The sequence below is a fragment of the Platichthys flesus genome, chromosome 5 (genome assembly GCF_949316205.1).
Source record: "Platichthys flesus chromosome 5, fPlaFle2.1, whole genome shotgun sequence".
Classification (NCBI taxonomy): Eukaryota; Metazoa; Chordata; class Actinopteri; order Pleuronectiformes; family Pleuronectidae; genus Platichthys; species Platichthys flesus.
This window is the reverse complement of record NC_084949.1, coordinates 27,253,863-27,277,324: the sequence shown is the minus strand read 5'-3', so window position 1 is coordinate 27,277,324 and position 23,462 is coordinate 27,253,863. Positions and strand designations below refer to the sequence as shown.

General features: G+C 44.2%; 2 protein-coding genes across 3 annotated transcripts; one reads left to right on the top strand and one right to left on the bottom strand.

The window, feature by feature from the left end:
• Positions 1–1,675: 1,675 nt before the first annotated feature.
• Positions 1,676–14,860, top strand: col9a1a (collagen, type IX, alpha 1a). Its single transcript, XM_062388278.1, has 32 exons — positions 1,676–1,817; positions 2,722–2,796; positions 3,298–3,336; positions 3,445–3,507; positions 4,541–4,594; positions 4,733–4,768; positions 5,033–5,056; positions 5,669–5,722; positions 5,841–5,894; positions 5,998–6,030; positions 6,798–6,854; positions 6,941–6,994; positions 7,077–7,130; positions 7,237–7,290; positions 7,460–7,513; positions 7,589–7,642; positions 7,872–7,925; positions 8,186–8,239; positions 8,318–8,371; positions 8,465–8,509; positions 8,592–8,645; positions 8,808–8,861; positions 9,012–9,065; positions 10,589–10,660; positions 11,235–11,270; positions 11,357–11,401; positions 11,578–11,610; positions 12,182–12,328; positions 12,468–12,522; positions 12,776–12,964; positions 13,192–13,269; positions 13,993–14,860. The coding sequence occupies exons 1-32, from the start codon at positions 1,743–1,745 to the stop codon at positions 14,196–14,198; spliced, it is 2,064 nt and encodes a 687-aa protein (XP_062244262.1). The 5' UTR covers positions 1,676–1,742; the 3' UTR covers positions 14,199–14,860.
• A 1,173-nt stretch (positions 14,861–16,033) lies between these two features.
• ptp4a1 (protein tyrosine phosphatase 4A1) lies at positions 16,034–20,125 on the bottom strand. Of its 2 annotated transcripts, none has more exons than XM_062388421.1 (5): positions 19,991–20,125; positions 19,667–19,780; positions 19,169–19,299; positions 18,022–18,096; positions 16,034–17,236 (listed from the first exon to the last, which is right to left on the bottom strand). In XM_062388421.1, the coding sequence occupies exons 1-5, from the start codon at positions 20,093–20,095 to the stop codon at positions 17,119–17,121; spliced, it is 543 nt and encodes a 180-aa protein (XP_062244405.1). In that variant the 5' UTR covers positions 20,096–20,125; the 3' UTR covers positions 16,034–17,118. The 2 variants fall into 2 exon arrangements, with proteins under 2 accessions (XP_062244405.1, XP_062244406.1); XM_062388422.1 differs by having other exon boundaries at positions 19,667–19,759.
• Positions 20,126–23,462: the final 3,337 nt, after the last annotated feature.

Genomic DNA, 23,462 nt, shown 5'->3' with positions numbered 1-23,462 from the left:
GTGTTTTATACATTAAATATTAAATAGTTATGTAAAGCCATCAGGACGCGGGACATACACTCTCTGATTATTCTTTTATTAATTATGAGAATGAATTACTTCAAGAAGTGTGATTTGTATTATCAGTCCATGCGTTTTACTCTCAAAACGTTGAAAATATCAGAAGTCATGATCTTTTATAATTTCCCCCAAACTCACTTCAACACATCTGACTCTAACGCTCAGTGTTGCCTGTTATTAATATTGTTATTAAATGCATTTTTATAGACAGTTTTCACTCTAATCTGATTCCAGAAACAACAGAAAACTACAACGTTTATTTGAGTCTGAGTTTATGCAAAATAAATGAAATAAATGCAACTTAAAACATTTTTTTTCTGTGAGGATTTGTGTAGTTGTTTGTTGTTCTTTTCGTCTCTCCTCCTCCCCTTCTCTGTTTCCCTTTGCAGGTGCTGTGAGCGCTAGGGGGCGGGGCTGGTTCCCTGCAGCGGACGAGGCGCACCTGCACTCAATCCTAATCCTCTCCACTATAAAGATCTGGTCCGCTCAACAAGCCGGCGCCAGATTATTCCATAGATCTGGGTAGTTGTCTCGGTGATGCTCTCGACCTTCACATCTTGTGTTATATCGTGGACTAATTCCTGTTGCTTGCTTGCTCCACGCAGAACCTCCGTGTGCCTCTTCGCTCGGCTGTCATCCTCGCCTCTCAGTGGATCCTCCAGCCAGCCTGCACCCTGCCGCTCCAGCCTGCACCTGCCTACACACTCAATAAACTGTTGCCTTTGTTTCACTACCTGCTCCTCCGTGTCTGCTTTGGGGTCCGAACACCACCACAAACCCTAACAGTTTCAGGAAAGAAAACTCAAACAGGAAACTAAAACTACAATTTCTGGGACTGTAAAGCAGCTCTGAACGAGCACATGATCACAGTTTGATACCACGCCATCAAAACACGAGGTTCTGTATCATACATGGACCATGAGTCCTTTGATGCTGAGCCGTTGACGTCTCTCTATCTCTCTCTCTCTTGCTCTCTCTCTCTCTCTCTCTCTCTCTCTCATCATTACTCCACGTTGCGTTTTCCTATCACCACCAAACTTCTGTCTCATGATCAGAGTCCAAGCCCGAACAGCTCTATGTGTCTCAGGGGCATAGCGCCACCTACTGATCAATGTCAAAATGAAGTTGTTTAAACATTGTCCAATTGACACTAAATTGCTCACGCTACATCAGCGCCCCTACTTGAACAGATCTCTATGTCTGTGCGTAATAATACTGATGGCGTCACCTACCTGCAACAGGAAATAAGCTTCTTTTTAAAACATGCCACGCTTCAAAATGCATGTGCTCGTATTATATTATATTATACTGTCATAGACTGATACAGAGATGGAGAGATGGAGAGGTAGATAGACAGATTTCTTCGTTTTCTGAAGGCTAAGAATAATATCTATCTTCTTCTTTGTCAGGGTCACCTTCAACTGGACCTTTAGCTTTAACCCTAACCCATTTCGTTACAAAGTAAAAGTGCAGGCCTTCCTCCTCCTACCTTTCCTCCTCCTCCTCCTCCTCCTCCTCCTCCTCGGCTGCTCATGAATAACCAGGACTCTCTAACATCCTCCTCTTCCAGCAGGCGGTGGGGTTTTATTCAGGGGGAGACTGACAGGTAGAGTGTCCGTGAGCCCCGTCTCTGATCTGGGTGAAAGAGGAGTGTGAGCGTCCTCCTCAGCCGTGGGACGACCATGTCTCTGTCCAGGATCTGTCGGGCGTCTTTACTGGTGATTTTACTGCAAGTCCTCTTGATCTGCTCGGCTCAGGTGAGACACAGGTGCTCTTTCTTTTCACTACTTGTATCTCCTTGTGAAGAAGCTCAGTGGTGTTAGTGTAGAGAGTTTTATTTCTGATGCATGATTATAAAAGATAAGCAAGAGATTGAGAATGTGTGCGTCTTCATGCTGAGTTTCTGCTGTACCTTCATGTTTTATTGTTTCTAATCTCCTGTTTGATATTTAGTTTTCCACTTTCTGCTTGTTTCTGTTGATCAGTAAAGAGTATTTGGTTTTTCTTCACATTTGTTCAGAAACAAACAGTGAGAGACTTTAAAGCCTTTTTATAATCCATTTAAATCTCTTCAACAATTTCAGGCGCTCAAATCTACTTTGCATATTTTATGGTTTTATTATCAGACTTTCTCCCACGTGAGGTTTTTCACAAAAGCAAATAACCTCCAGTGTAAAATATTGTTTTCTTTACACATTGTTATTGCATGAGAATCAGTTTGGGGTATGTAAATGTTGAAACTGGGTGAATCTAAAGTTATAAACGTATAAATACATGTTCTCAGAAACTGTATTCTTTATAAATATCTATATTTTTATGATGATGAGGTGAAAGCTGAACCGTGGATGTGTGTGTGCTCACCTGGCTCCACTGAGCTCCAGACAGAAGCACAACCTGAACACATGCAGTTACTTAGGTGGTATAATGGCTCTATAATAGGAAACAAGGTTTAGTTTCATGACCTTTACCCCCCACCCCCCACACACCCCTCACACCCCCCACCTCACCCAGACAATGAGACTCTCTGTGAGCTGCCCTTCAAACCACGGCCTCCACCTCCTCCTCCTCCTCCACCTCCTCCTCCTCCTCCTCCAGCAGCACTGGATGATATTTAGAGATGATTTTCATGCTTATAAACTGATTTCTCTGTTTGTTTTCCAGAGGGGCCCGGTGGGTCCCAGAGGCCCCGCAGGCCCGCCCGGAGTAGCCGGCGTTCCCGGAGTGGACGGCATCGATGTGAGTTGCTTCTCTCCTCAGTCGCCAGGTTCACTTTCTGGGTTCATCAGCTCAGGGAAGCCGGTTTTCACTGGTTCACACAGAAGAAGTTTTAACTCTGAGAACAAACATTTCTCATCCTCACTAAGTTTCTTTGTGATGAAGTCACGATACACTTTTTCTCTCATGTTAAAGATTTATCACATGAGAACATGCAGAGAAACTACATCCATTTTATTGAAATGCTTCATCATTAAACTTTAAGATTACAAGTTGCACAATCGGCTAAAAACTTGTGCAACTATGAGGCACTATGATTCCAGTTGGATTTTCATGTTTTAATTGCTCATTTAATTTATTTATTGTTTTTCCAGTTCAAAAATACAGTTTTTAAAGTGCATACTAAGACATTTGTCGGGTTAGAACGGACTCAGTGTCCTCTGAGGTCCTTAACTCAAACAAGATCTCAAAGTTTAGAAACCCAGATCCATCTTCTCAATCCTCACTGTTTTGTGTCTTCAGGGCGACAGAGGAAAAGACTCCACAGTGAACGGAGGACCAGTGAGTGGACGTTACATTTCTTTCCCTTCACTTGTAGAGGAGAACGGAGGCTGACGTCATTATAACTGACACACTCAGAGCTAATGAGGAGTGAACTTCTGCTTCCAGGGTCCTGACGGAGATAACGGCAAAGACGGAGCTGCTGGAGCTGCAGGCCTCCCGGGCGCAGACGTAAGTGAAGCAACATCTTCCACCTCAGACACAGGCTGGACGGAGAGATCATCTCCTATGGGACACATTTGATATCTCATGCGGCGGGTTTGTCCTCCAGGAACTGCTCTGAGGCTGTGCTGAGGTTTGAATCCAGCAGAGGAGACTCCTGCTGCTCAGCCTCCAATGAGAGGATGTATTGAAGGTGTAAGATCTGAGACGTTCAGACCTGCTGCTGTGGGAGAAGTTTGTCTTGGCCCAGAAAAAGAGAGAGAACCGTTCCCTGAATAAATCCCTCTGCCCATTTAGAGGAGTGAGAGAGAGAGGAGGGGCTTCCTGACAGGAACAGGGGGCTTTCTGTGAGCGGTCCTGGGGGGTGTCGGGGGGGCCGCCGCCCCAGACATGGCTGACAGGAGAGAAGTGTCTGCTGGGAGAGGCGACACAGACTGGCCTCAGTGTGCTGGGCTGTGGTGATGGTGCAGAGAGCTGACGGAGCAGATTCACAGGATCTGGCTCAGAGGGAGAAGCTTGAAAATACTAAATATTAAGAATTCAGCAGCAGGTCGGAAATCATCTGAGTCTTTGATTCTCTTCTGACTTTGTCCAAATGGACGAGGACGATAATGTTGTCGACTTTGTTGTTAGGAGATTTTGGTTTGAACGTTTATTAATGGAGCAGGAAAGTGAGGGGCGGGGCTAATGTCACACCCTCCCCCAGTGGGCGGCGCCTTTCTGGCCTTCGTTTCTTCTTCTTTATTCCATTAACTGGCGGCTGGTAATCAACGTCAAGGTGCATTATCGCCATCTACTGTACATGACCCATCCTGCCTCATTCTTCTTCATCCCTGCTCTGCTCTGTGCTGCCTCCGGGTTGAGTAGTACTACTACTAGTACTACTACTCAATAATTATAATAATGCAAAAGATCACAATGTGTTGTTTACATGGTCTAGGATTTTCTTAGATCAATTTAATAGATTGACAAATCCTGTGGACTTTTGGTGATCTGACGAATAGCTGCTGCGCTTTTCTGATCACATGACGTGTGCCTGCAGGGACCCGTGGGACCTCCTGGAGATCCAGGTCCAGTCGGCCCAAAGGGACTGAAGGTAAATTCATCATCGGTCACTGAAGTAGTTCTGTGGACACGTCAACACTGTTTGAATTCTGTTTCCTGAGGCCCAGTCTGGAGAAACTATGGAGAATGAGACAGGAATATTAATAAACTTATTTCTTCCTGTTTTCAGGGAGACGCTGGAGGACGAGGGACCCCTGGAGAGCCTGTGAGTCCAGAGAATAACCTCTTATTGTTTATACCTTCATCTATCATATCTCATATCTGTCAAGTCTTTGTTAAAACCACGTAAACATGGTCAGTATCAGAGCAGATGTGCACTGAACCAGACGTAAGGATGATTTGATGCATTGGTGTGAAGAGAGTTGTGTTTATAAATCTGCAAAAATTAGAATAATATTGATAAAATGATTTTAATCTGTTTGTGATTTCTGCTGCTCACTCGTCATGTGGTTCTGTGTTTCTCTCTCAGGGGGTTGGACCTGACGGACTCGACGTGAGTAGCTTCAATGTTTGAATCCCTGTGGTGATAGATCCTGTTTCATGATAACAGGATCTGCAGGTGAAGGACGTGAATTTCATCCACATGGAAGCAATAAACTTTTAATCCAACAGGTTTCAGTCTGACATCAGAGTAACGTAAATCATTTTTCTGTAAAAGTTTAACCTCATCAAGTTTTCTAATGGTTTCACTTTAGTTTAGTTTATTTCACACAACATAAATTCAAAATGAAATATTAACATATATAGGTGGTAGAAACCAGTAAAGACTGACATGGCAGCTACACTGAAATAATAACAACAAATACACAAAAGATACAAAATGTCTAATACAGGTAATATATTAGTGTAAAAGGAGAAAATCTCACATATTTAAGAGCAGAGGGAGAATATTTGTATAAATACAGTTTAAATAACAGAATCAGATGTTTGAACAGCGTTTCATCTTATTTTGTTCGTGGACACCCGGAGAAATCAAACACATGAACGTTTTCATTCCACAACATTTAGTAAAAATCTGACCATGAGATGTTTTATGCAAAGTTAGATGAGAATTCTTCACCTGACTTGTTTGATGATTATGAATTTTGAATGTTTTTTGTTACAGGGTATCCCTGGTACAGACGGGCTGCCGGGGGAATTGGGCAAAGTTGGCGGCCCTGTGAGTATTTTTCATATTTAAAATTTAAAATACTAAAAGTTGGCAGGAGATTTAAACATTAAAAAGTTGCCTTGAGTTTTAAGATTCGTGCCTAAATAAAAACGTTGACGTGTCACAGGGGGCGAGAGGGAAGAGAGGGCAGGTCGGACTTCCTGGTGCCGCCGGGCCTCGGGTAAATATCCAGCTTCTGTTCCTGTTAGGTTATGATTTAGTTCTGTGAAATATGATCTGTGCCAGATAAAAAGTTGAATAACGGTATTTTTCTGTCTGAGCAGGGACCTGCGGCTGTTTATCAAGGAGAAGACCTGGTAAGTTTGATCCCAGACGGAAAGTTAACTCAACAATATTTACAAAACAGATTTTAATGCCTTTTTGTGTCAATGTCATATTCACTCCACTGACACTTCACTCCAAAAGTTTTCAAATCATTAAATGTGAATAAAGATGGACGACAAAAATGAGGCCAAAGTGTCCTGATCTCCCCCTGGTGGCAGGTTAGAGTATAGATCTTAAACCCTGCCTCCTCCATGTTAGCAGATGGGACATGGACCAAAATAAAAAATAAATAAAAGTAGACATAAATAATTCTTCTAAGATGGTTTAAATCATTTCAGGTCAGTGGGAGGATGTGGAGACATGTCGCCCACCTTTATTCACAGTCTATGTTTTAAGTTGAACATTCAATTCCCCGGCAAACATTGTTTGACTTCACAATATTAATAGTAAAATAGAAAACATAGATCATTTCTCTATTTATCAGTGTTTTTGTCGACAGGAAGCTCCAACATGTCCACCTCTGAGAACCTCCTGCCACACTGATCTGAAGAAAGAGATTATATTCTCCTTTAAATATTCAAATACATTGAATTAGTTTAATTTCATTGTCCCATGATTCTCTTAGTTTTCCTCACTGTGATAAAAGCTTCAGTAAATAAACCCTTTATGATGTGAACAACTTCTTTACGTTAGAACACACAGATGTAACTTTCTGCTCTTTCTAATGGGGTCACTGCCAGTAGAGCCCCCTGGTGGCAGGGCTCTTCCATGACCTCAAATAGGCTGTTGTGTTTTTCAGTGTCCTAACGCCTGCCCCTCTGGCCTCAATGGACACTCTGGTCTCCCCGGCATGAAGGTGAGTTCCCAGTTGGACTTGTCCTCCCTGACTGACACTGAGTTAAAGCACTTTAAAGATGAATGACTTCTGGTTCCTGCCTGCAGGGCCACAAAGGGGTCAAGGGTGAATCCGGTGAGCCTGGAAGACAAGGACACAAGGTGACATCCTCGTTTCTAACGCGTGACAGAAAATAATCCAGATGTAATAATCCGGACATAACCAGGTTTCGTTGACTTTCAGGGGGAGGAGGGCGATCAAGGCCTGCTGGGAGACGTGGGAGCTCAGGGACTACCAGTAAGATACTTCACCTCACCCACTCACTCAGTGTCCTTCACTCGGTCAAACATGCTAACATGAGACGTCTCTGTGTCTGTCTTCTCTGTCCGCTGAGTGATTTTAGGGTCCAGGTGGAGCAAGAGGCCTCCCGGGAATAGTGGGCTCCAAAGGGGACAGGGTAAGACGTCACGTGTCTGATATGTTCCACCTCATGTCTGCGCTGCAACAAATAAAAGCTCAAACCTCTTGAACAATGAGCACTTTCAAAATAAAAGCATGTTAATCAAGTTCATCTGTGGGTCTGCACCTGGATACGAAATATGAACTAACTTCCGTTTCCCAAACAGGGAGCTCGTGGGAGTTTGGGCGGTGTGGGTCCTCGGGGGATCCAGGGAGGCCCGGTGAGTCTCCAGCACATCATCTGACTTCTCCTGGTTGTTCACACTGACACTGACGGACCTGATTCCATCCTGTAGGGCGACCCGGGTCAGAGAGGAGCCATCGGTGAGGCTGGACCGGCGGGAGTGTCGGTAAGAAACATGAAGACGTAACAACGGCTGCTGTGGAAACACAAACAGTTTGAGTTCACTCACACGCTACCGGCCTACACACTGTCCTCACATCCTGCTTCCACCGGATTGAAAAACACAGCCAAGATTTAAATTTCAATTAATGAATTGATTCTCCACTTGGTACAACCTTTAACTTTATTATAAACATACTTTTTTAAATGTTGTTAACTTTTGTGTTTCTTCGTAGGGGGATCGAGGACCACAAGGAATCAGAGGAGGGCCGGGTCCTGAAGGAGAAGCTGTGAGCACCCCTTCATCTGATCAGAGCCACAATCAATCAATCAATCAATCAATCAATCAATCAATCACATAAATGGAATACTGTCCTTCAGTTTCACCTGTCAGACATCCTACTTATTAAATATCCATGTTCCTAGTCTCTGTCCTTCATGTTCTTATCAGTGAAATCATTTTTGTCCATAATCTCAGATGCTGGATTTCCTGGTGTTAATGTGTTTGTTGTGATTAACGTCATGTGTTTCCTCTGCCTCTGGTCATCAGGGTTTACCGGGTCCTGATGGTCGGGAGGGAATCCCCGGGCTGCCAGGGTCCAAGGTAAACTCACTACAGACCGGTGCTTTAAACAATCAACCAGTGATGTGTTTGATTCAATCCGTCCCTCGTTGTCTTCAGGGTCTTCCAGGGAAGAATGGAGCTCCAGGTGACGGTGGCTTACAGGGACTTCCTGTGAGTGACCTCTGACCTCTGACCTCCCGACATGTGAGATGTGTATTTTTCTTGTTTGGATTCTGATGTTTGACACAAACTGTCTCCATGCAGGGTTTGCCCGGCGCTTATGGACAGAAAGGACACGCCGGTGGGAAGGTAGGATTAAAACCACAGTGCTGTTCTTCTACACGGTGACTTCCTGAATGAGCTGAGATGAATTGTGATTGTTTGTCCTCAGGGCAGCACAGGAGATCCAGGAGCTGCAGGACTGATGGGGTCCCCGGGGAAACAGGTCTGTTGAAGCACGTTCTTACAAATTTCACTTTTTAGAAACAGTAAAAACCTCAGAGTGAATAAATGTGTGAAACTACCTCTTACAGCTTTTTAATATTTGAGGTGTCAACTACAGTTTAATGCAGAAAAGACGTGACGTTGAGTTGTTCTCTGTCTCCAGGGCGAGCGTGGTGAGCAGGGAGAAGTGGGACCAGTTGGACCCAGAGCCGGACCAGTGAGTCTCTGCTACATTTCACAACACCATTTTTAATCCTCGGAACAGGAAGTGCTCCACGTTACCCATAATGCCGCGCTTCAGGGTCCTGGGACTTTCTCTTCATTCCATTTTGACTCATTTGTCTATTTGTGTATTTTCTTTGTTCAGGGTGAACGAGGAGAACGAGGGCCCGAGGGACCTCAAGGATCACCTGGAGCCCGGGTAAGAGACTCAGAGTCTGATCAATGAACTCACTCAGGAAGCAGAGGAACACGGGTCACACACAAAGGGTTTAAGAGAGAAACTAGGGTTTACTGCTACACTCACAACAAGACAAGATACAACAAGACACAACAAGACACAACATGACAAGATACAACAAGACAAGATACAACATGACACAACAAGACACAACAAGACAAGACACAACAAGACACAACAAGACACAACAAGACACAACAAGACACAACAAGACAAGACACAACAAGACACAACAAGACACAACAAGACAAGAAAGAACAAGACACAGCAAGACACAACATGACACAACATGATACAACAGGATTCAACAAGACAAGACACAACATGACACAACATGACACAACCAGACACAACAAGACAAGATACAACATGACACAACATGACCCAACAAGACAAGAAAGAACAAGACACAGCAAGACACAACATGACACAACATGATACAACATGACCCAACAAGACACAACAAGACAAGATACAACGTGACACAACATGACACAACAAGACATGACACAACATGACAAGACAAGACACAACTTGACAAGACAAGACACAACATGACCCAACATGACAAGACCCAACAAGACACAACATGACACAACAAGACAAGACACAACAAGACACAAAAGAACACAACACAACAATATAAGACCAGACACGTATGATTCTCTACAGAGTGAATTCAGAAAGAAAACAACAAAAGAAAGTTATGATAACACTTTCACAAGATAAATAATAATAATGATAAAACCATGGAGTTATGAATCAGTACACGCAGGTTCTAGTGGACGTTGAACCTTATGAACTCAGCTCCTCTCTCTCAGGTTGATCCTGCGTCTCAAAGCAGCTTCTCTTATTAAAACAACATGAAAACCAACAGGGCGGTGGAAGTTGACTCGTGAGACGATGAGTTGGATGAAGTGTTCGGCTGCGATTCATCAAACCCTGAAACACAAAGTGTGTTTAACCACAAACCCTGAAACACAAAGTGTGTTTGAACACGTCTCCCATCCTGAACATATTATTCAACAGGTCTATCCCAGAGGCTCGTTGCTTGATGAACTTCTGTCCCTGCAGTTTAGTCTGTAATCCACCGGCCAGCGAGCATGAATGGCCTCTTGTTACAGAAATCTGAGGCCCGGGGGGGTTCTCTGGAGCTCAGGGGGGGGGGGGGGGGGGGAATCGGGGCAGGAACAGGAGCTGAGAAGCCCTGAAAGAGTTCTCTGTTCCCCAGGAATGCCTGAAGGTGGTGGGCTCACTGTACGCCACCACCAGCGCCCACTGACGCCCACAGACATCTGACGGGTGGAGCTCGGCCCCGTGCGGGCGCGGAGGGACCTGGTTTTATTTTTTCACTAGATGTAGTCAAGATGGTGGTGGTGTTGGTGGAGGGGGGGACTTCTCACAGTTGGTGGTGTGTTATGATTCTGAGTGTGTGTGTGTGTGTGTATTTAACAGTTTATTTCCTCACGTGTGTGTTTTTACAGGGAGGCAAAGGGGATCCGGGCCTTCCAGGACTTCCTGGACCTGCTGGTTATCGTGGTCAGAAAGGAGACAGGGTGAGAGCTGTCAGGTCAAATGAGTCTGGAACCAGCTCCGAGATGAATTCAGACCTTCAAACCTTTTAGTTCAGAACAAATACACATATTAGAAAATGTAAAAAGACGAACAAGACAGAAGATAATTATTTTAAGAGCAAAAACTTTAGAGAAATCAAAGTCGTCCTCTGGTAAACGTGAAGTGAAGCTGAGGTGTCCGATTGGAGCCGACATGACTTTCACAGTTTAGGGAAACATTTCAATGGTAAAATCAAATTCCACCAATCAGAGACAATTTGGATTTAAGAAACTCATTTGCCAACAACAACAACAGCAGCAGCAGCAGCAGCTCTTTGTTGATTGGAAAACGCTGCTGATACATCTGATGAATATTCAGTATGAAGTCTCATTTCTTAAAGTCTCAAAGCTCAAACTGAATGAGGTGAGATCCAATTTGAACCTCAAGTCCACATCAGGATCATCAACATCTGTAACGTGAGAGAAACCTCAGGAAACAAGGATTCAATGGATTTAGTTATTTCCTCCTCAACAGACTCGGATCATCTAAAGAGTGATTGTGTTTTGTCTCCGTCAGGGAGCAGTCGGTCTGGACGGACCCGGAGGGGAGCAGGTAGGTTCCTCTAGGTCCTAATATCACATGTTCACATTCTGATCATCAGATTCAGAGACAAACATCTGTCCCCGTCTTTCCTTCAGGGACCAGCGGGTTCCGAGGGGACGGCTGGAGACAGAGGAGACCTGGTGAGTGATGGACGACTGAATGCAGATTAATGATGAGTCAGGAAACAGCAGGACTGAAACTTAATTTTAAGTTCTACTTCATGTTGAGATTTGAAAAAGTCTGATGAATGTGTTGGAACAATAGTTTTTTACACATCCCACTTTTTTGGATTGTTTATATTTGTTTCTTCTTCCAGGGAGAACAAGGAGAAGGCGGAGAGAAAGGATCGGTACGTTCACTACACATCATGACCACACCTCCACCTGTCAGCTGACCACACGACTCTGATATGATTATTAATGCCTTAAGGTTGTCTGATACCGATCCAGCTGTTTACTACGTCCTGCAGCTGTCAGAAGTAAACTCACAGGATAACTTGAGTCTTTTCATCACAAGCTAACGCAGCTTTATTAAGTTTTGCATGCACTTTATTCCCAAAATCTATAAAACTAAATCATACAATAGCAGGTTCTTTGACTTCTCGTTTATATCGACTGACGGAAATCTAACTCAGAACATTTCATACAATTTATACTGAATTTGTCCTAAATTGTGTGACGGGCTGAGAGAAGCAGATCAGATCTACCAGTCAGAACCAGTTTAATGTTACTGGTTTCAGTCTCTTTCTTGGGAAATGCTCTTTGGATCTTGATGTAAAACCTCAGTCATGGTTCTGACCCAGAGATCGATGAGTTTGTGCAGTTTGGTGCAGACGAGACGATAATCCAGAGCGGAGGGACATGTCTGACCTCCAGGTGGCGCTCTGTGGCTCATCTGTTGTTTCAATGTGTCGGTTGCAGACCGGCCCACCGGGAGAGACGGGGAACAAAGGACCCGAGGGTGGACGAGGACAGCCAGGGAAAGAGGGCAAGTCGGGCCAGTCGGGGCCGCGGGGCATGCAGGGCGACGGGGGGGTACCGGGCCTCCCCGGATCCCAGGGACCAGCGGTAAGACCTCCTGTCAATCAAGGGACCAATCTGGTGGTTTTAGACAAGTGATGATAAAAGACAGAATCTAACGTCAGAGTCAGAAGTGAGAAGGGAAACTTTTACCTTCTGATGTTTGCTCATCACTTTGTCTGTGCAGGGCAAAGCTCCGACAGACACACACATCAAACAAGTCTGCATGAGGGTGATGCAAGGTAAGTGTTTGCATGGTCACGTGATCACGCTTTTCTCATCACTTGATATTGATTGAAAAATAGTGAATACTCAATTTTCAGCCATTGTGTTAATGAGAAGCAAACGCACTCCTGAGTGTGTAACTTATGAGTTCAACTTTGAACATAAGAAAGAAGTTGTGTCTCAGACGCTGCATGAAACTCAAATTCAAAACGATCTCTGAGTGAAACCCAGTGACTCTGAAGTCTGACCCCTGTCCCTCCCGCGCCACAGAGCAGCTGGCCCAGCTAGCAGCCAGCCTGAGCAGGCCCGAGTCAGGAGTCTCCGGGCTGCCTGGCCCCCCCGGCCCGCCTGGACCCCCGGGATCCTCTGGGGAGAACGGTTTCCCCGGACACTCCGGATCTCGAGGACTGCCGGGGCTGAAGGGGCCGTCCGGGGTCATGGGCCGCAAAGGACCCAAAGGTGAGATTCTGATTAGCAGCTCCACAAACACCAGGAGCTTTGAGTGGGAACGTTGGTGGACTGGAAACCACACTGTGGGAGTTTCACCTCAAACCAGCAGCTTGAGTGTTTCATCAGAGAACAGTCGTATGATTCTGTTCACAGCTCAAACACGTTTACATTCTAACTGTAATGAAGGAACAGATAGAGTCTGAACTTCCTCTCGGTGTCACGTGTCCGCTCGGCAGGTGACCACGGTGACCCAGGAGAGAGAGGACACACAGCGAGAGGACCCAAAGGAGCACCCGGAGCGCCCGGTCAATCAGGTAAACGACAAGTATGACGGAGACAATTCAGAACTGTCCCCTCAGTCCTCTGACTCTCACTCAGCGTCATTCAGTGAATGAGCAGCTCGGAAATCCACAAAGTCACATTTATTATATACAAACATATAGAATAAATAAATTAAATTAGATTAGATTCAACTTTATTGTCATTTCAGAGGCACAAGTACATATACAATGATATGCAGTTTAGCATCTAACCAGAATTGCAGAAAAAGGCGGTAAAAGTGCAGAGTATTGTGCATAGTGGAATATGTAAATAAATAGGAAGTACACTTAGAAATATAAGTGGAATATCAGAATCAGAAAGTGTTTATTGCCAAGTAGGTTTACACCTTCAAGGAATTTGCTCTAGTTATTGGTGCATACAATGAACAAAGAAACATAAAAACACAATAAATACAACACACATAAGAAAAGCAATAAAAGAGACAATATATATATGAACAGTATTAAGAGGTATGATATAAGAATGATGAATACACTGTGAGCAAGATAAATATTTAAATATGAATACACTATAGGTGGGATAATACAGTAGTAGATATAATAGTCTAGTGCAAATGTTCAAATGTTCAAATGTTCAAATGTCAGTGAGGGAAGTCGAGTCACTGACCAGTTGGCCCAGTAGCTTCTCTTCCAGCAGGGACGGGTGAGACCCGGTCCTGGACACATTTGTGACGTCCTCTTTCTTCCGGTGCTCAGGTGAACCGGGTCGACCGGCTTACGGCAGCGACGGCCGGGATGGAGAGCGTGGACCTCGGGGCGCTCCCGGGATGCACGGCGTGCCCGGGCCTCCCGGCACCGCGGGGCTGAACGGGTACTGCGAGTCGTCGCAGTGCATCCTGGCGATGGTGGCGTCCCCGGTGTCAGCGAAGGACTCCGGCATGAAGGGCCCCAACGAGATGTGAGGAGGAGCTGGAGGAACTGAGAGACTGGAGCAGAACCAGAACTTAGAGGAAGATTTGGTCCATTTGGGTTTCGTCACTTTTTTGAATCGGTCAGCTCATTTGAATTCTTTGTTCTCTCGGCGCCATCTTTGACCTGAAGGTGGAAACTGAGCACCAACACTTTTGAAACCTTCTTGTAAAAAAACAGTTTAATTTTTACCTCACGTGTGCCATCTGTGTACTGTACAATTAAAGGAGTAGTCCGTGTTTTTGTGAAATTAAAAACTCTGTATATGTATGAACCGCACCAGACCCATTTCTGTCCCAACAACAACAACAATGTGTATGTTTATGTAAATGTGTTGATACGCAAGTTATACTGTTGGATACTTAACATTTGTCTGTGAGTATCTTTGTTGTTTATCCACTTAAAGATGGCCGTGAGCCTTTTCCTCTGAGCGCAGGATGTGTTTGATGATTTCTGTCATGACGTTGTTTTTGTGATGAGTTGAGGTGATGTGTGAAAAACCCTCTGGCAGTTTTGTATGACTTCTTATTTATTATATCGAGCTTCGACACGACATCTTCAAGTTGTACAAAGGGGGAAATAAATACATTTTGATAACCTCTGGCATGTTTTGTACGGACGAGAGAACGGCCCAAAACTGACAGGATGAGAATATGACAAAATCTGAATTAAACATGAATTACTGTGATTGTCAGCATTATATTTATTTCTCTAAAACAAACCTGCTAAATATGGTGAGGCGGGTAAACAATAAATCAAAAAGGAAGTTTAATTTGAGTCTTTGTTTTCACGTTTGTTAATTGTAAATATTCAGTTTCTGCCCTGAACAAAATCTCTTTCAAACCACATTTCTGTCCAACTTGTTTTTATCAGGGACTTAAAAACATATTTTTTAAAAACATATTTTCTAAAATCACTTAATCAATTTCAATAAGGCTCAAATTAATATGATTTATCTTTTATTTTGAAGTCTAAACTTTGACCCTTAAATGATCAGGATGCGTCTGAGAGAGAAGTGAAGTCGGCCGATGGCATTTCAATAGGGACAAGTTTAATGTTTGTGATCTCAGGTCAAACCAGATGAAATCCTTGATCAGTGGAGTGCTGTAGAGCAGAGGTCTTCAACAGGGGGTCCGCGACCCCCAGGGGGTCCGCGGAGGTACTGCAGGGGGGGTCGCAAAATGTTTGTTTGATTAGACAACTTTTTATATATTTTTTAGAATCTTTGATTTATTTTCTAGCCAATTTGTTACCCACAAATTTAAATGTGTTTAAATACACATTAACATGCATCCAACATATTGTGAGGCTGATTTGACCCTCTGCCTGACAACCTCCATCCGTCCAAGCTTAGATAAGTTGTGTTCTACCCATCAGGGTCCGACATTCATGGTCTCACTGATGTGGGAGTATGTGTGGCATCCATACATGGCTTGAGGATTCACTGTCTCTTCTACATGTATGTTTAAAATAAAAACATAATCTGTGAATTACTTTAATAGCTCAGTCTTGTATGCAAGATTTATGTTTATAAATGGCAGTTGCATGGCCACCATGTACCTTGCGCGTTTAAATTAAAAACATGAACATATGAACCCGTGTAATATTAGTATGGAGTGCACAATAACAGTGTAGCTATGTTTATAAATGGCAATAGGCCCAGTTTAATATAAAACACAATTTATAGGTGATGTCAACCCTAAATTCTTTAGTCCCCAAATTAAAATGTAAATCCAAAACAAACAGATCAAATGGAACAAACACATGAAGCTTGGTTCAGACTATTTAAATAAAAACTGTAAATACAAAAACGACTCAACGCGTCCACTTGTTGTTTTTCAGTGTATCATTTAATGTACTCTCACAAGTTGGTGAACAGGTACAACTTTGTCGCTCACGGTACTAAATCACACATCCATTGATAGTATAAATAGCCAACCTAATAATAATAGTACACATTTTTCAAATACATAAAATCATCAAGTATCCAAGTCTTAAGTTACGGACATAAAATAAAAAGGCATACAAAATATCGCAGACGTTGGAAGTCCAGTTTGAAGCGGAAAAAAACAAACTGAAAAATGAGAGAAATCACATTTTGGACATGGCAGTTAATTAGTAAACAGATGGTTTGATAGAGAAAAGAAAAGAGACGAAGCTCCTAGACTTTCAGTTGACAAATACTGCAACAATTAAGCATTTTTATATAAAAAAAAATAGTTGCTGAAAGGGCATAAGTGTGTGTAAGACTTCCTGCACAAGACAAAGGCAACTATTTCTTTTTTTTTGTTGTTGTTCCGAGTAGAAAAATGAAACCATTTCCAAATGCCAGCGGGAGACGAATCTGCCTCGATTGCCTTTGTTCCACTTTGATTTTAAGGCATTTATGGATGAACCGTCTGATTTCCAGGAAGGCAAAACCTCTTTCTAGTCAGTCTGGGAAACACAATCCTAAAACTGAAGCGGAGGGAGGGGCGGACTTATCTGCTCACAGGAAATGAATTCATCTTTTTATCCTTTAGCACAATCTCAGGTGACGTAGAACGCACCGGCCAATCAAAATCTTTGAGTTGCGTTTGCAGAAGAAACAATTAATCCAACATTTTACGATGATACACGACTCAGCGCTGCCCTGGCTTAGTTTTTTTTTTTTGTTTTAATGGGCGTAAGAACAGGAAACACCCGGTTCACAAAACTCTGGACTTGTCTTTTTCTAGCACTACTTTGGAGCCTGAAGGGGGGGGGGGGGGGGGAAGGACAGTTTAACTACCGCACATGATTTTCCAAATAAAATGACTTCAACACAATGACTAAGGAAACAAGCCGGCCGGGTACGAAGAAGCTAGCTAGGTCGAACTGAGCCGGTCCGCAGGGCGGTGGGGGGGCGGTGTGGGCGGGGCTCAGGGCTTGGCCCTACTGGATGCAGCAGTTATTGCGATGGCCGTTGGAATCTTTGAAGCGCAGGCGCATCTTTGGACGATATTTCTCCAGATAGAACAGCTGCTTGCTGTTGAACGCTCCTCGACGCTTCCTGAAACAAAGAGAAGGTTTGTGTCAGAAGGAGCAACAACCACCACATGCTGTCTGAGGCTGGTGGGGTTCTGTGGGAATGTGATGGAAGCCTGAAGGAACCAGGACTAAACCACGGCCCTGTGGTGTTTGTTAAAAGTTATAGTGCGGTCGCCAGGAGAAGGTCAAGCAGAGCTCATGTGTTATCAGGTGAAGATGTAGAAGTGTGCGTTGCCTTCACATTCACAGGAACTCAAAGTGTTGAGTTACATCTTAAAAAGTAGAAAATCCTCAGTTCTTTCCATCTATAAACACACAACTCTGTGTACAGCAAAACGTAAAAAGGTTAAAGGTCAAAGTACCAACGGGTTCATTATCTGGTGAGAACAAATCTCCCATCAAGCGATGACTCATCGGACTCTAACAGCACTTCCTCCACCTGAGTCCCTCTTCTTGTATCTGATTCCTCTTCTATTTAGAGCTGTGACTCATCGCTGCTGGTTTCCTGTCTGTGGGATGTGCAGGTTATGTCACACAGTATTTTGGTCTAGTGGACAGTTATTATATTGTAGATCTAGTGGTGGAGGATCAGTCATTAGAGGGTGCTGCAGATAATGTAACTGTAAAACATGCCGCTCGTTCATATCCTGATCAAGCATTGGATTTTATACTCAAAGGATTTCTCACCTGAATATCAACATACACATTTGCCTTAATTATCCAGCTGAGCGATGGCCCCTCAGCTGTTCATAACCCATTCCTTCATCTTAACCAAACCTCAGACTGTGTGTTATCACGTGAACTTACTGTCGGATGAACTGGACAGCGTCTTCATACTTCATCCCACATTCAATCAAGGCGAGAGCGACCAGAACCGGAGCTCTGCAGAGGAGACGAGCAGAACGGACCTCAGTCAACAGGAAACACAAACAACTGGTTCATCCTCACCCACTGACCGACTGGGAGGAAGAAGTTCAGATTCCAGTTTAACAGATGATATAAAAAAGAAAAGAGACAATTTGGAAACGATTCTGATGATTTTATCAAAGGTTTGATATTTTATATTATACTGCATTACATTGCATATTGCAATTTGACACTGTTCACTATTTTGCATTTCACATTTTATTTAATTTAGATATGTTTGTCTAAATAAATGTTACTTTGTATAAAAATTAGAAAAAGTGAGTAAATAAGACGTAAATAGTGAGTAAATATACAGTTTTTTTATTGCTTTTCTTATGTGTGTTATATTTATTGTGTTATTATGTTTCTATGTTCATTGTATGCACCAACAACCAGAGCAAATTCCTGGTAGGTGTAAACCTACTTGGCAATAAATACTTTCTGATTCTGATATTTTACAGTTAAAGAGTATAAAACCAACTATATATAAACTAACTAACTATAAAGAAATATGTAGAATTACTTGAACTAAAGAGAATTAATAGGTAATGTGTGTTTTCTTGACTAGTGTTCAACAACATGAGAAAAAGAATCCACACAACGTCTGTTTGTCAAACCACAACTGACGACACGTGTGTTGACACTTTGGCTACTTGATTTCAAAACTCTAATTTGACTTGATATAATTAAACGGTATCAGCCACTTTCGTATTTTATCTAATGATCATTATTTCATAAATAAAATGGTACATTTGACATTTGGGAAAATGTGAAGCTTTCGTCTTCTTAGCTTTATCTGTTTAACCCTCAGGAAACAGAGGTTGTATGAGTAGCCTCTAACTTCCTGTTTAAATAAAACTAGCACTTCTTCAAGTCAACACTTCTGTCTTCTACTTCGTGTTCATCTTTTTTCAGTGAAATAAAGATTTTAAACAATCCCCAGTTTTTTGCTGTAACGAGCCAGTGTGAGTTTGACTTGTCAGATTCCCACCAGCACAGCTCAGGTGTGAACCAGTTACTGGGCTGAGAACCCAGTACCAGCGCTCACCTCCCCAGTCCTGCCACACAGTGGACAGCGACGCAGCAGCCTGGCTCCTCCCGGAACTTCAGCTTCAGCAGGTTCAGCCAATCATCCACGATCTGGTTGGAGGGAGGAGCTCCATCATCGAACGGCCAATCCTGGAGCAGGAGAGGAGGCAAAAGGGAAATAACGTCATTGGCCCAGTTTCTTGGAAACCAAAACAAAAGAAGTGGGCGGGCCGAGAGAACATGTTGTTGTGGGGGGGGGGGGGAATGGAGGGATGGAGGCCTTTTCCTTTCTTCTGTTTCAGAGGCTTTGCTTGACATTTTAAAAAGGTTTGAATTTATGAACATTAAGTTTAAATTCATTTCTATGCTCTTTATTAAAACAGGCAGAGGAGCTGTTTAAAAAAATCACAACAATTAGCAGCTTGAGTCAAATTAATTCAAGAACTGAGGGAGACCCACAGCTCAAAGGGACAAACATTAATCACAAGGTTCGTCAGTTATTTAAGTTTGAACTCACCAGAACCTGGATTCCCTCTTTCACCACCAGGGCGGCGTCGTAGGTGGCCTCACAAACTCTCACTACAGTGGTGACTCCATATTTCTTCAGCTCCTGCAAAAATACATCAGGTGACTGGTGAGAGATAATAAGCAGAGAGACACACATGTACACTATTAAAAGATATCAAAAGTGCTTTTACAGTTTTCAAAGTTCTCATGTTCTGTTATCTCTACTCAAATCATTCCCCCAGGCTGGAATCATTGACCTCATGCTTCCTCAAAGTGAACAGACACTTCTATCTGAACAAATGGATGAATCAGACCCGATGCAAACGCTGCTCACCTCGATGAACTTGTTCAGGGTGGCGTTGGTGGGATTGTGGGTGATGAGGAACCTCATGTTCTTGTACGTGATCTCCACAGGGGCAGGTCTGTTCATGCGAGCCATGGCGACACACCGATGTAAACACTGAGTTGAACTCGGAGGGAATGTCAAAAACGCAAACTGTCCAACGAGCTTCCAGAAACAAAAACTAGCTCTGGTCGTCTTCGAGGTTGGCAAGGCGGGAAAAACTGAAAACCAACAAAGGCTGCGACGGGTCGATTCGGGGAGTCTGCGGCCGAAAGGGTGGACGATGGGAAAAGAAACTCAAAACCCTCTTCTTTGGAATGAAACTAAAGGAAAGGAAGAAAACTAAAAAAACAAGGCTGGTTCCACCTTGGGTCTGGCCGACGAGGGCAGTGTGCAGCGGGTGGAGTTACCCCATCCAGGCCGAGTAGTCGCTGGTTCTGGGAGGCGTCCCGGTCCTGCCAACGCTCCGGGGTTCCTCCTGTGGCTCAAGTGCTTCGGATCGATGGCGAGTTCGGCTGTTCACTCGTCTGCATAGGCAGCGTGCTGAGCCTGGCAGTAGTCCCCACTGCCCTTCAGAAACTCCATAAATGTGTGACCCAGAACACCACGGAACTGCTGCAGAGGACAGAGGAGGCAGCTCGTTAGAAGACAGGATTCAAGAGCTCAGGAGGTTAATAAAACAAGTCACTTTGAAACACGGCAGAGCAGCGGCGCCTTAGTTCTACTTTCATCCATTAAATGTTTTCTTCCAGCCTACTGACTGACGGACACGAGATTTCCCTTTTTTTAAATCAACTGAAAACGACACCAGTAGAATTCTGATGTTTCTGTTAAAGACGAGTCAAGCGATCAATTATCAGAATGTTGATTAACTGACTTTTCTGTGCAGCTTGAATTAGTGTTTCAATCCGGTGACCGAACAAAGAGCTCAAATGTTATTGATGTTGGTTTGGAAATTTAAGAATCTGAAGGATTTTTCTTAATTTTCACAGGTTTATTATAAAGTAAATGTGTTTTTTCCATGTTTCTCCAACACGGTTTATGAGATTTTGTCATATCTTTGCATTTTTGACACTTTAAGAATCAAATGATCAAATGAAAACGACAGATTTAACTTTAATCTCGTCTTGATGATGTTTTAAAGTTAATTTCGGGAGCAGGATTAAAGACTCGGTGTCGTCTCATGTTGTTTAACCTCAGTCCAGTCCCACACCAGTACTGATCCTGGTCCTGAAGTCCAACACGACAAGAGATTCTTTCTAAAGCTCATTTTAAATCCACTAAGAGGAACAACAGCAGGTTGTGTTAATAAACACCTCCAACACACAATCCTGCAGAAACACACTGTGAGGAAGTAATAACACGAGTAGTGATAAAACCATAAAGTGTTTGGGTGGATTCGGTTTCAACATCAACTTCCTTCTTACTCTGAAAAACAGGTGGAATGAATTTCTCTGTTATTTCATGAGAGATTAATACAAACCAGTATCAGTCACCGCTGAGCAAGGCACTACCCACCACAGGAGCGTGAGGGTTTCATTCTCACACTGACCTTAAACACAACCGTGATTATTTAATCATTGGTTGGACAATTGAGTTTATATTAAGGATTGTGAGCTCTGCCATGGAGGGCGTGTTTTAATTTAATCGTCTATTATTGAGCTGGATCACACAAAGACAGTGAAGAATCTGATACGAGTCGGGAAAGAACTGGATCTGGATCAGAGGCCGGATGCTGGATAACCCCCCCCCCCACACACACTTTCTTTGTCATTGTTTTTTTCTGATGAAATATTTAACAAAAAATTAGGGAACTGAGTGTAAATAAATCTGGTCCTGTGTTTCAGAGGTTAACACTCGACAGACGGCCCTCTGGATTCTGACTCCACGATCCATCAACGACAATAACATGTCTGCAAAACCCTCTAAGTGGGAGAAACCTGTCCCCGCCTCCCAGGGACCACGTCACAGGTCTGGAGGAAAAACAACCTGCAGCTTCAGGGGTCTGGTCTCCACCAGGCCCTGGTTCAGGTCCAAATAAGATCCAGATCTGGACCAGGGTCTGGTCAGACCTCTGGCAGAGATGTGAACTCTCTGAGTGACAGTAAATACACGAGCCCACCGGCCTGGATCTGATATAAACTGCAGCTCTGGAGAACATCTAATGGCTGCTGAGCTCCAGAGAGCAGTGGTTCCTGACATGCAGGTCACATCCGTGTAAACTGAGCCCCTTCGCCGGGTCTTTAACAGACCCTGATCACCACGGACTTTAAACCCTCCTGGATGTTTTTACAGCCATCGGCAGGAACACGTCTCTGCGGATGTTCACCTCTGAATAAACAGATCTTCACACCGAATGAACCGGAGCCGCTCCGACGGTGAACCGGGGGGCTCCGGGTGAAACTCTGCCTTTCGGTAGAGAGTGATAAAACCGAGGACAAAGGAGATGGTGTAAAGGGGAGACGTGTAGGAGACGTGTAGGAGACATGGAGGATCCACACGGAGGCTCGGGGCTCAGCCTCCTTTGTGTGAGGCGCTGGCCGCCATCATCCTCCCCGGCCCTGCAGGCAGCGGCCGCCGCTCCGGGCTGCACCGACCCTCCGCCTTCCCCCAGGCTGCAGACACGACGCCTCGCTACGGGCGGAGAGCAGCTCGACAGTGTGCACAACCACCGAGGGAACCGTCCGTCGCCATTTTCCTGTTATTCCCCGCTACGACGCGTCGATGTTTGCACCGAGCGTGAGAGCCGGAGTTGGCCGGCAGCTGCGCATCTGACAGCGGCTTCCTCCGGCTCCTCACCCCGGGGACAACCCGGAGCTTTACCCGCAGCGGAACAACCGGGACTACACCCCGGAGTTAGCCCGCTTCTGTTACCACAAGGAGGCTACATGTGAAGCGGTAGAGCCGTGAGGATCTTAACCCGGGTTAGTCTCGAGCAGGCCGTGATTCCCCCCCACACAGCCCGGAGGCCAGCTGGGGACGAGCCGCTCCGGAGCAGCGGGCTCAAGATGGACGCCGCGGGACACGAGGACGCGGGACTTACTGGGGTGTGTTTACTCATTGAAGATTGTAGCTCAATCATTCAGCCGCTCCCCAGAATCCGGTAGAATTAATGGAACCTTCTCCAGCGCGCGGTCCGGTGATGATTCCCCGAGCGGAAGTCTCCCGGTGGTCTCCGGATTACTGCCCCCACGCACTTCCGCTTTTCAAAGTAAAACACCGCCTCCTCCGCAGCCTCGTTCCTTTAAAATTAGTTTTGTATTTCATTTATCTGATTTAATCAAATGGACAGTGCATACAAATGAATATGAGAACTGTGGTTAGTCTCTAAGACTCAGTTTCAGTCCCTGGCAGGTTGACAAAGAATCAAACTGCAGACAATAAACCTACAGATTAATATTTGAATCCACAATATACAACAATATGCTTTATGACCTCTGCTGTAAAAGGTGCTATATAAATA

Excerpts from the sequence above, each read along its gene's own strand:
- col9a1a (XM_062388278.1), top strand. The coding sequence starts at position 1,743 with ATGTCTCTGTCCAGGATCTGTCGGGCGTCTTTACTGGTGATTTTACTG. Across the intron at positions 8,510-8,591 it reads AAGGACACGCCGGTGGGAAG|GGCAGCACAGGAGATCCAGG; the intron begins GTAGGATTAAAA and ends GTTTGTCCTCAG. Across the intron at positions 12,523-12,775 it reads CTGCATGAGGGTGATGCAAG|AGCAGCTGGCCCAGCTAGCA; the intron begins GTAAGTGTTTGC and ends CCCGCGCCACAG.
- ptp4a1 (XM_062388421.1), bottom strand. The coding sequence starts at position 20,095 with ATGGCTCGCATGAACAGACCTGCCCCTGTGGAGATCACGTACAAGAAC. Across the intron at positions 18,097-19,168 it reads TGTGTGGCAGGACTGGGGAG|AGCTCCGGTTCTGGTCGCTC; the intron begins GTGAGCGCTGGT and ends TCTCCTCTGCAG. Across the intron at positions 17,237-18,021 it reads GCTGTCCAGTTCATCCGACA|GAAGCGTCGAGGAGCGTTCA; the intron begins GTAAGTTCACGT and ends TCTTTGTTTCAG.